Source organism: Rhinolophus sinicus, chromosome 3, assembly GCF_057876585.1.
Source record: "Rhinolophus sinicus isolate RSI-liver-muscle chromosome 3, RSI-T2T, whole genome shotgun sequence".
Taxonomy (NCBI): domain Eukaryota; kingdom Metazoa; phylum Chordata; class Mammalia; order Chiroptera; family Rhinolophidae; genus Rhinolophus; species Rhinolophus sinicus.
The window spans coordinates 34,918,619-34,931,636 of NC_142503.1; the positions used below are offsets into that span (position 1 = coordinate 34,918,619).

At 34.3% G+C, this 13,018-nt stretch overlaps 1 protein-coding gene across 6 annotated transcripts in view; it reads right to left on the reverse strand.

The window, feature by feature from the left end:
* Nucleotides 1-211: 211 nt before the first annotated feature.
* IL6ST (interleukin 6 cytokine family signal transducer) overlaps nt 212-13,018 on the reverse strand; it is a 47,128-nt gene continuing 34,321 nt past the window's right edge. For all 6 annotated transcript variants that reach the window (XM_074328939.2, XM_074328935.2, XM_019743234.3 and 3 more), the window contains 6 exons: nt 11,146-11,247; nt 10,832-10,978; nt 10,410-10,550; nt 6,659-6,755; nt 2,753-2,834; nt 212-1,935 (listed from right to left, as the gene is read on the reverse strand). In XM_074328939.2, coding sequence (XP_074185040.1) covers nt 1,195-1,935; nt 2,753-2,834; nt 6,659-6,755; nt 10,410-10,550; nt 10,832-10,978; nt 11,146-11,247 — 1,310 coding nt within the window. In that variant the 3' untranslated portion in view covers nt 212-1,194. The remainder of the gene's footprint in view (nt 1,936-2,752; nt 2,835-6,658; nt 6,756-10,409; nt 10,551-10,831; nt 10,979-11,145; nt 11,248-13,018) is intronic.

A 13,018-nucleotide genomic window follows, 5' to 3' on the forward strand; every position in this document is an offset into this window, starting at 1 on the left:
CGAAGAACAGAACATGTGGGAAGAGGTTTAGAATATTCCTAAATCACAATGCAGAACTAAGTTCCACCTACCTCAGACTGGCAAATATTAAAATAGTAACTGTGATATTTACTAAGATCAGTATGCAGATTTTTGAGATTGTGTGTTGTTTTGGTGAAAACTGCCCAAGTCCTCTAACTTAATTTGCTTCAAACATCTACTAGAAAAAAAGAATTTTCAATCTTGGCCTACATAAAAATAAAAATTAAACATATTAAAACACATTTCAAGCTGAAAACATTGTATAAAGTGCTTCATCAACTAAATTCTCTGAACTCTTAACAAGAAGGGTCAATGTTTATATAAAAAAATGTTAACAATTTAAGCCTTTATAAATGGCAAAGAATTTTTTAAATGTTTTAGTTTGGCTTTCATTCCTAGCTCTTATCTGGGAACTTGGCTGAATTTGTAAAATAGACCTTCAAAGAGATTGTTAATAATGATAGCAAATTATTGGAAATTTAGATTACTGATTATATTAAAAAATTTATTAATTTACCAAGTTAAAACTCCAGAGTTCCTCTTCTCCAGTAACTGGCAGCATCATTACCAATGAAAGAAAACTAATATTTTATGTGTTGGTATGAGTACAAATGAGCGTAATTTTTTTTTTTTTTTGGAGGGGGGTCAGGCAACAAAAGTTAGGCTCATACATAATAGTTAGGCTGCCTGGACCTCCTTTAAAATTGTTGTCAGCTGATATAGCATAAATTAGCAAGGTCTAGACCTTGCTCCTTTAATTCTTTATATTATCTCTCCCCAGGGCCACTTTATTTGATGACTATTTGCATTAAAATCAGTATAGCTGTGCTAAGTTTATCACTGCTTATTATTTAAATACACTTTGTTTTTTAGGTAACCGTTTCACTTTATAAATTTCAGAGAAGCTTTCTGTTTTTCTTCAGTGCAAACATCCTGAAACAGCACAAAGTCATTCAGCTATTCAGAGGAGGAAGTCAGTTTCTGTAGTGCTTAAAGTAGAATCCCACGTTTTCTGGGATAGAAATAGCCCATGTGGGAGGACAGTACATTCTTGTCCTTAAGGGCAAATGATCATCTTCAGTGAGTGAAGATTACTTTTATCTGAAATTACAGATAAAATATTTTTAGCTTTACTTTACAGGTACTGCTGAAATTGTAACAAGAACTAGTCTTTCACTGAGGCATGTAGCCACCTCGTCTTACAGTCTGTGGTAAGTAACTTTTTGGCATTCCTTCATCAATCACAGCCTCCATCCCAACTGTTTCAAATCTCTCGACTTGTCCCTCAGTACCTGGACCAAAAGCATCTGCTGCAGAAACTTCCTGAAACATTTTCATTTGCCCAGATCCATAGGACTGTGAAATATGATCTGAAATCTGCTGCTGTTTAAGTCTAACAAAATCTTCGTCATTGACTGATGAAACTTGCTTTGACCTTTCAAATTGTGAAACATCTGGACTGGTTTCATGCTGACTGCAGTTTTGTTTGAAATACTGTTGCCTGGGCAAAATGACGTCACTGCCATCTACATTATCTACCAGCTGTAGCTCTTCTGGCCGTTCTTCGGAATCCAACAAGGGTTGGGTAGATTCGGATCTTGAGAACACTTGGACTGATGGAACTTGGTGTCTGTAGCCACTATGAACCACAGTGGAGTACTGGACAGTGCTTGAAGTGTTTTGTGCAGATTCATTTTCATCACTGCTAGAAATGCTTGGCCTAGAAGATGACATGCATGAAGACCCTCCGATGCCACTGCTGTGTCCTTCAGTACTAATTTTCTCCTTCTTGAATAGGTCCAATGATTTCGGATCTTCTGGAAAAGGCTTTTTGTCATTAGCTTCTATTTCCACAACACTTACATCAGTGAAATTGCCATCTGAATATATTTGATCTTTTGAATTAAAATTATGCTAAGAAAGAAAGAAAATGGATTATTACCTATGGCATACGTTTATTTAGAAACTCTGAAATATATATGGCAAATGTTAAAGCCAACAGAGCTAATGCATCTCTGAAACTTCTCAATAACTTTTAATGGTGCAGAGATAATCTATATTACCAAATCAGTCAACTACTTGAATCATAGATATTGTGAAATGATTCTAAGTAGTATGAATGAATCAGGCTGTATTTCCTCAGAATTCTAAATCATACTCTTGATGTGCCATTTTGATAAGCTAATGGTCTATGAATAGTATTTCTTATTTCATGCTTAGACAAGGTAGCATAGAATTAACTGGACAGGAAAACTAGAAAACATTAAGAAAAAACAAACTCAAATGACTCAAGTTTCATAGAATATACAATATGTAACACATTTTAGTCTGTTAATATAAAATTCAAAGATTAGGAGATAATACATACAAATCATTTCATCAGTGTTAAAATGCAGTATGAGACTATGAATTTAATATATCCAATCCAAAATGCATGCCTTACAGAGTTATCACATAGCAGTATTAACACTTTTCTTTTTTTAACACTAAGTTTTCAATTATGTAGTATCAAGATACTAATAAATGATATTAGTAATATCAAAATAAATATGCTATAATGATGAGCTAGAAAATGTATAGGTATTATTTTAAATTTTGATTAAAATTCTCATTTATGTGCTATTTTGTTTTCATTTACTTTTCGACTCAGTCTGATTATCTTTTGGTTGAACGCTACAAATGTATACAAATAGGCATGTGTATTATAAACAAGTCAGAAACATTGTCTTACCCTAGGAGGTGTGTGAGGTGACCACTGGGCAATATGACTCTTTGAAGGATCTGGAACATTAGGCCAGATGTGTTTTTTAATTCTGGAGAGGAAAAGAAATATGGCATATGTAGAACTAACCACATGTAATAAACAATGAATAGTCCCTATTTCTAAACATGTTCATCTAAGAATCAAACCAATTAAGTAAAAACAAAAAACCAATTAAGTAAAAAAACAATACCTACTGTATCTCAAAGCCAATAAAAAATTACTTTCCTTGTAATCGGTAGAAAAATACTATTTAAAATGCTTAAGGATCTTAATCCTAGTCAAAATGAAAAATTGTTAACAAGGCTAAAACTAGTAATCAATGTTCAATTAGAAAAATAAATTAAATTCTGCAATAAAAACCACTTAAAAACTTTAGCTAGGTCACACCCCTAAATGTTGTGGCACACCCCTTTCCAACAAAAAAAGCAAAAATGTTCAATTTCCAACTAAAGGAGTCTAGATAACAAATAAAATTTCACAATGGTACCACATAAAATATGGTAAATTTGATTTTTCAAAACAAAGACTAACAATATTGAAAGCACCCAATTAATACAGAATATTCTCATCATAAAAAAAAAACTTATTTATGTATGTTTTACTTTACTATAATTTGTAGCCCAAAGTTAGAGAGGTATTAGTGTACTTAAGTATACAGGAAGTGAGTCATCTTGAGAATAAGTTCAAATATAAAAATGAAAATGAGTAATAAGATTCTACCAGACTGACTCTCCAGTGGGAACAAGTATAAAATCTGGACATAATATAAAAAGCAGTCAAGTTAACAACCTAGATGAACAGACCAACCAATCAATGGATGAATTCATTGAAAGACACACATTACCAAATCAGACTAAAATAACTTCAACATTATTTATAAAGAAATTAAACTTTATATTTATATAAAGTTTTTATAAAGAAATTAAACTTGTAATTAAAAATCTTCCCACCAAGAAAACCTCAGGCCCAGATGGCTTCATTTGTGAATTCTATTAAATATTAAGAGGAAGTAATACTAATCCTACACAAAAACTCTCAGAAAATTGAGGAGGTAACATGTCCCCATTAATTTCACAAAGCCATTTTATGGAGCTAATCAGTATTACCTTGATTAAAAACTAGACAAAAACATCACAGGAAAAGGACAGAGCTCATGATGTATCACCCATGAACACAGATGCAAAAATGATTAATGCAATGAATCCAGAAAACTCCAATGAATGCAAGGATGGTTTACCATCTGAAAAATCAATGAATAAAATCTACCATATTCATGGAAGAAAGAAAAAAAATCACATGATCACCTGAATAGATGCAGAAAAGGCATCTGACAATGTTCAACACCCATTCATGACAAAAACTTTCAGCAAAATAGAAATAAATATAACTTTTTCAACTTGCAACTAACATCACATGCAATGGTGAAAAACAATACTTTCTCCCCTAAAATCAGGAATAATGAAAAGATGTTGGCCCTCACCACTTCTATTCAACACTGCACTGGAGGTCTTAGACAGTACAGTAAGAAAAAAAAACTAAAGCACAAAGACTGAAACAACCATCTTTACATGCAGGCAGCATGATTATGTATCTAAAAAATCCTAAGGAATCCAAAAAGCTATTAGAGTAAATGAATTTATCAAGGTCTCAGTATACAAGATCAATATATTTTTAAAAAATCAATGGCCCTTCTACATATTAGCAATGAGCTAGAAAATAAAAAAAAATTACATCCATTTACAGTAGTATAAAAAATACTTAGAAATAAGTTTAACATTAAGATGTGCAAGACCTCTCCACTGAAAACTACAAAACATTGCAAAAGGAAATCAAAACCCAGATAAGTAAAGAGATTTACTATGTTCATGGCCAAAAGACTCATGAACATGTGAACTCTGTTTCAGATTGCATTTTCCCCTAAATTAATCTATAGATTCAATAGAGTCCCAATCAAAATTCTAGCAGGATTAAAAAAAAAAGATATTGGTAAACTGGTATTAAAATTTACACAAAAAGGCAAAGAACTTAGCCAAAATAATTTTGAAAAAGAACATACTGGAGGAATTCCACTACTTGCTCTCAAAACTTACTAGAGAGCCACAATAATCAAGAGTACTGTTGACATAAATAGACATATAGATCAACGGAACAAAATTGAGAGTCCATAAATAGATCCAAACCTATATGGACAATTGATTGTGACAAAGCACAATCAAGGCAATTCAGTGAAAAAAAGATAGTCTTCCCAATAAATGATGCTAGAGGGGCGGCCGGGTGGCTCAGGCTGTCAGAACTCTGTATGCCTAACGCCAAGGTTGCCGGTTCGATTCCCACACGGACCAGTGAGCTGTGCCCTCTATAGCTAAGATACTGAACAACGGCTCGACCTGGAGCTGGGCTGCCATGAGTGGCTGGCGGCCAACATGAGTAGACGGCAGCCTCTGAGAGCTGCCATGAGCGGCTGTAGTTGACCAACAGTCAGCGACCGACTGCCTCGGCTGGTGGGGGGGGGGGGGGGCTGTGGGGACGCACAATGCTCATACCAGTAATACCAACATGGGCCAGGGAGCTGTGTCCCCCACAACTAGACTGAGAACAACAGCTTGAATCGGAGTTGGGCGGGGGGGGGGGGGGGGGGATGGAGAAAGGGGGGAGGAGGAGGAAGGAAAATAAATAAATGATGCTTAATGACAAGACATCTATGGGAAAAAAATGAACTTTGCCCCTGACCTCATGCCATGCACAAAAATTAATTCTAAAGAGCTCATCGACATAGAGCTAAAATGATTAAACTTCTAGAGGAAAACGTAGAACCTATTTGTGACAAATGGGCTAGGCAAACATTTCTCAAACAGGACATAAACCACAAGAACTATTAAAAAAAACCTGATAAAATGAACTTCATCAAAATTAAAAACTTTTCCTTTTCTAAAGTCATAGTTAAGACAACAAAAAGGTAAGCCACAGACCAGAATTTGCAAAACATATACATGACAAAAATTTTGTAACCAGAATACATATATAAATAAGAACTCTTACAGCTCATTATTAACAAGACACACAATCCAATCTAAAAATCACTAGAAGATTTCAAAAGATACACCTCAGAAGAAGATATATAAGAGGGCCATGAAAAGATCCACTACTAGTTCTCAGGGAAATGGAAATTAAAACCACAATGAGAGCACTACACACCCATGAGAAACAATGGCTAAAATGAAAAACCTTGACAGTACCAAGGGCTGGCGGTGATATGGAACAACTGAGACGCTTACATTGCTGGCGGGAATACAAGGTAGTACAGCCACATTGGAAAACAGTTTAACCGGTTCTTATAAAGTTAAATATGTACTTACCATATGACCCAAGAATCCCACTAGTAGGTACTCAAAAAAAATGATAACATATGACCACACAAAGATTTGTATGTGAATGTTCATAACAATATCATTCATAATAGCCAAAATCAAACAAACAACATGAACTTCCATACACAGATGTATGGAGGAACAAATTTTGAAATATCTATACTAGAGAATACTATTCAGCAATAAAAAGAAAAAAATCAGTATATGCAACAACATGGATGAATCTCAAACATGCTAAGGGAAGGATGTCATACACAAAAGCACAGTCACAGAGCAGGTATGATTGCCAGGGGTTAAGGGAGAGGATAGACTACAAAACAGAAGTGAGGAAACTTTTTAGGGTGATAAAAATGTTCTCTATCTTGATTGTGATGGTAGTAATACATCTGTATAGAGTTACAAAATTCATCAAACTGTACACTTAAAATGTATGAATTTTACTGCATGTAAATTATAGCTCAATAAAGCTGGGTAAAAATGCAAAAATATGAATAAGGGTACTTACAGATCTCGTTTATTAAAGCAGAACAATACTCCCAAAAGGGTTGTCAGTAGGAATGCCAAGCAAACAGGCACAACTATGGCTTCAATCTCTCCTTGAGCTAAATTAAAAAACAAGATAGGGGTAAGTAGGCAAATAACTATTCACATATATGCTAAAGAAAAACAATGCAGCTTCCCAACCTGATTACAGGCATATCTCATTTTATTGTGCTTCACTTTATTGCTCTTTGCAGATACATTTTTTTTTGAAGACCCTCCACCAACAAAAAATTATGACTCACTGAAGGCTCAGATGATTGTTAGCATTTTTTAGCAATACATTTTTTTGATTAAGATATGTGCAGTTTTTTTAGGCCAAATGCGATTGTGCACTTAAAAGACTACAGGAGAAACATAACTTTCAATATACACTGGAAAACCAAACAAATAGTGGGACTTCCTTTATTGCGATATTCACTTTCCTGCGGTGGAACTGAACCTGTAATTTCTGAGGTATGCCTGTACTATTAAAAAAGATGAAATACCATCCTATTTCTTTTTACAGCCTTTTCAGACTTACAGGCTATTTTTCTTTGGTAAATCATATCCCAGCCACTTATGCCTTTACTCAGTAACCTGGCCACATAGTAAGCATAAAATACATATACGTATGTTGGTTGGGGGAATAAGATGATTAGTTCAGTTTATTGGATAATCTACCCAGTAAATTAGAGCTTTCATACTTAACCATTTATTACATTTATGATCTGCACTCAGCAGAATATTAGCAAAAAGTTATCTTTGAGTTTTATGAGTACTGGGTAGAACTGGAAAAGCGGTAAAATAATAATAATTGAACTTCAAATGTAACTTTCTACAGGGAATAAAAATGCAAACTTCAGATAATTTTCGAGAGTTATTTACTATTTTCAAGAAGATGATATCTCTCCTATACGGCTAAGAATTTTAAGAGAATCTTAATAGGCACAGGAATGGCAAAGGAGGAATATTATCATCTAAAAAACAATAAGCCTAAGATTCCTAAATACCACATGAATCCCCTATCTGCATTTAATGGAGGGCTTATTACTAATTGGCATAATTTATATTGGAGATATTTTTTAATAATTTGCCTTATGGTTGCTTCTGGTTAACTCCTCCAGTCCCCTTTTTAATTAGTATTTTACAGGAAAAATGTATGAAAGTAACATTGCAGTCACATGCTATTTACTTAATCTTTCCACCACACATATCTCTTTGTGAGTGACTTTCTATCCTATGAAACCTAACAGAAATCAAGAAATCAGATCAATGCTCAGGAATAAACTATAGGATGGCAAATATTAACTCTTGAATGCTAACGTTCTCACATATACGCCGAAATTCAGGCAGAACCTTCCCTTTATTCCTGCTAAACTTCTGCTTATTTTCATGCCTTGGACCTTTGTGCATGCTGCTCCAAGATGCCTTCTTCCTCCTCTTTCCACATCCTAACTTCAAGACTCAAGTACAGTCTCCTCCACAAAATCTTCTTTGAAAGTGAAACTCCACACCGTACTGATATCTTTAAACTCCCACTCTATTTACTGTCTATATGGCCCAAATGACTCTCCATTTTTTTGTTTACTTAAGTCATATTTTCAACTAAGCTGTCAGGTCCTTGGGAGCAAAGTCAATGCTATGTGAAGAAGCCATAATAGATCCATAAAACAATAGAGAAGTCAAGTGAAAAAAGCAGATAATGAAGTAATACTGATAATTATTATCTAATTTTGGAAAAAATGTATGCATAAAAAGACTAGGATATACAAATTATGTTAAGAGATGATTTGGATGAGGGATTTAGGAGTGACTTTTCTTCCTCTTTGTATTTTACTATATAGTCTAATTTCCCTATGTTGAACATTACTTTTATAAACAGGATAATATTTTAAAAGGTTATTATTTTTATTTTTCTGAAGATCATGGCACAAAGTTTTATTTCAAATATTTATTACATATATATTCTATTAACATGTCACTACAAATCTTATCCCAGAAACTATATTCATTATTGGCCATCACAGCAAAATTCTGGATCTTTTATTGTCTATTTCATGTAGTTGCTCATCCATTTACATATTCTCATTTAACAATCATTTAACCAACAAGTAATATAGAGCTATCACTGAGTGTGTTGGTATTTGGCACTGGGGGTTACAAATATAATTGTAATAAAATAAGGTAATTTCTATAATGATTCAAAATGTACTACGAACAAGAAAGAATGCTGCTTAAGTCTGCTTAAGGAGGGCCAAAGGAAAAGCTAAAACAAACGAAGCTGAGGACCTAACACAGGGCAAAGCACCGGGAAAGACAGAAAAAGATGAGAAGCTTAGGGTGAATGAAAGAGATTATGAAAGGGCATGCACAAGCAATAATTAGAATGTATGACCAACAGGACTTGATACTCAGCTTATGTGAGCCAAAAAAAAAAAGCTAAAAATCGACTAAAATTGCATCCAAATTTCTGGCTTTGGCCAGAGTTGGATAGTTGTGGCATGGAACAAAGAAAGATAAGTATATATGGGAAAGAACGAGAGGATGGCTCAAGTCGTGAACAGGGAGTAGACAGACTGAATTGGCAGATAAGAAAATAGAGTCAAGAACAGGGCTCTGGAGAATACAAACCATTAAAAACAGAACAGAAAAGCAGACCAAAAAGGAACTAGCCGAGAGGAAGAGACTCAAGAGAGTGCCATTTGAAATACAAAAAAAAAAAAAAAAAGGAAAAAAGGTTAGAAGAACCAAGGGAAAAGGCAGTTCCAAGGGTGGAGAGGCCAACAGAGTCAAATGCTAAGAAGTGCAGGAAAAAAAATATGAAGACTAAAAAGCATCCATTGGATATGACAACTAAGAGGTCTTCTATAAATGACATCAGAGAGGTTTCAGTGGAATGGTGGATTGGGAGCCTGGTTTCAGCAGGTTAAAGAGTGAGCTGGAGGGGGCGGCCAGATGGCTCAGTTGGTTAGAGCGCGAGCCCTGAATACCAGGGTTGCTGGTTCGATTTCCCCAGTGGGCCAGTGAGCTATGCCCTCCTCAACTAGATTGAAGACAATGAGCTGCCGCTGAGCTACTGGAGGGGTGGCCGGATGGCTCAGCGCAAGCTCTCAACAAGGTTGCCAGTTCAATTCCCTTATGGGATGGTGGGCTGTACCCCTTGCCACTGAAGACTGAAAACGGCAACAGGACTTGGAGCTGAGCTGCGCCCTCCACAACTAGACTGAAGGACAGCGACTTGGAGCTGATGGGCCCTGGAGAAACACACTGTTCCCCAATATTCCCCAATAAAAATTTATTAAAAAAAGAGACTGAGCTCGAGGTATGCAGGTAGGGAGTGCAAGGGTAGACTAGTCTTTCCAGTAACCTGCCTATAAAAGGAAGGAACAAGAAGGAAAGAGACCACACCCAAGTTTTGCCAGTGGAAAAAATGAACCCATATAGAAAGATACACAAATTCTTTTGGGATTTATTAGGGTATAGGTAGAATCATGACTGAAACAGTTAAAGAAACCAACAAAAAAGGTGAGGAAAACTATTTTCTATAGTTTAAAGAAAACAATTAAAACCAGATAAACAACACATAAATGTCATAATTTCTGAACACTTCATTTCTATTAATCCAAAGATGTACTTTTAACAAAATTTTAGCATATAAACTAAGTCCATTTTTAGTCTGATTAAATTTTAAGAAGAAAAAGAGAAAAGGAAGACTAACTGTCATTATTTCTTACCAAACTTTGGTGTAGTAAAAGTGAATTCTGGACCATCCATTCCACCTTCGTCTGTGTATGCTGCCATTCGTACCATATACAAAGTGTCACTAGTTAAAGAGGACAGTGTATATTCTGTGTGGGAAGAATCCACATTCACAGCTGGAAAAAATCAATAATTATGCTTTATTCGACTATTCAATGTTTTTGCTTCATATATTTGACATTGTGAAAGTACTAAAAAGAAATAAAAATATATTTTACCAGAAAACAACTTTCATAACTCTGACATAATATCCTTCTTTTATAAGCACAACATAATATTTAATAGAACCATAAATGCAACCATAAGGCATATTCTTAGGTATCTCTTTTCTGAGGTGAGACAATATTTGAAAGCTTAAGAAAAAAACAGTCTGATTCTTATTAACTGATAGTTTTACCGGTTTCATTTCCAATGTTGGTTTTATAAAATATTGTGTAATTTCTGATAAATCCATTTTGAACATCAACAGGAAGCTGGTCCCACTCTAAGACTGCTTCATTTTTCCCCACTTTTTTTGTCCGAACAGTAGGTCCTTTGGAAGGTGCTGGAATAGAATAAAGGTATTTGCTAACTGAAAATCATTAGAATTAAGTAAAATTTCATTATCATAAAGTTATTTGAACATAATGAGACATATCCTTATTTAAAAGGAATAACGTCTTTTTTAATACAAAGGTCAACATTTTTCAAAGAAAGTGAGTTTGGACTTACGAGCTTGTTTAAGGTACGCCTTTATAGACTGCGGGCTTCCTGGTCCACTGTCATACACTGGAGTAACTGTTATCAAATAACATTTGCTCTCTGCTAGGTTCCCTAAGGTAAGAATAGTAGATTAAGCATTGTTTTTTTCTATAACGAAAAAGCCTAATTCCATTATTTATTTTTACATTATAATTTCATGATCAATAAACTTTCTTTTAAAACTGCAGCTTTTTAAGTAAGCATTGCCTTTTGTGTACTGGATTTAAGCTTAGTAAAGTAAGACTGTTTGTGAAAGTAAAAGGTTACTCTTATTGCCAATACAGTGGATAAAAATTTATAGTCAGTAAAAGTAATGATTGCATTTATATTCAGGATTTATAAAACACTGATCTCAAATTATCCTGGGTCTTACTTCTAGTTTGACAATTTTTGTAAATCTTACCTAATTCTCTGGTATCTGCCTAATGATCAAGATTCCACTAAGTAAGAGCTAGAGAAAATACAAATGGCCCTGGTTTGTCAGGTAACTGGGAGAAAAAGAATTAGTGTTATTTCCCCAGAAAGTAACACAACTTTAAAAGAAAAAATAATCTTGAATACTTATTTATAATCTCTCCAAATTAACAAACTTTTCTATTCCTTTAGCATACAATAGTAAATGTTTTCTTTTTATAAAGCATTTTATCTGTCCACATCAGAAAATAAGGTGTTATACTGAAGTTTATACCTTCAACCGTAATTTGTATTTCCTTAAGTATTATTCATGAAGTAATATATGCTCTGTTGCTATCCTTTTTTTTTTTAATTAAAGTTTATTGGGGTGACAAGTGTTAGTAGTTACATAAGTTTCAGGTGTACAATTCTGTAATACATCATCTATATATCACATTGTGTGTTCACCACCCAGAGCCAGTTCTCCTTCCATCACCATATATTTGATCCCATTTTCCCTCATTTACCACCCTCCTCCCTTACCCTCTGGTAACCATTAAACTATTATTGTCTGTGTCTATGAGTTTTTGTTTCTTCATTTGTTTGTTTTGTTCCTTTGTTGTTTTCAGTTTTATATACCACATATCAGTGCAATCATAGGGTTCTCGACTTTTTCTCCATTGCCATCTTAAACAGAGTAATTTCACCTTTTCTTGATAACTCAATATTATTAATTAATGATTTTTTTATATTCTGCTGTAATACAGTGACGTTATCAGAGCTACTGATCCCTGTGCAACATGAAGGTCTCCAGAGCCTATGCTGGGTTTTGTTAAAAAGCTGCTACTGTCTAGTTATTACCAATCTGTCTCCTCTCTAGCTTCACCATGCTCTTAATTTGATAAGGCTGATAAACTAGACAGCTGAGTTTATTATTTAATTATAAAATTTATTATAAAATTGTAGTAAATAGTAGGTTAATGAGGGCCAAACACTCTATTTTATGAATAAAGCTTACAAACTTTACTTTGTTGGTATGGCATGTATGTCTGCTTAGAGCTTTTCTCTGATTAATCACATTATTCATAGCTGAATTCTATTTATCCTTCTTTACTGAAAAAACATATATAAGCTGAGTGTTTTTGTTTTCTCTTTAAAACTGTTATAACACTTTAAAGCCACCTAACAAGTAGTACCTTAAAACACAGAGCAATCCATTTTGGAGTTCTATGATATCATTACTTCCTGTCCTTAATTAGTATTTCCAGTGAAAATACACAAGGAAATCTGAGTTCTAGGTATGTTTCCCCCATTTGACAGCTGTAAGAAGTTAGCAAGTCATCCAGATGCTGTAGGAAAAATATTTTCTCACTGAAGGATAAGGCAGTTAAATCAGGTACAGAGACCATACAACTAGTTAGCAGGAAAGGTTATATTTCTCTCATAGTTT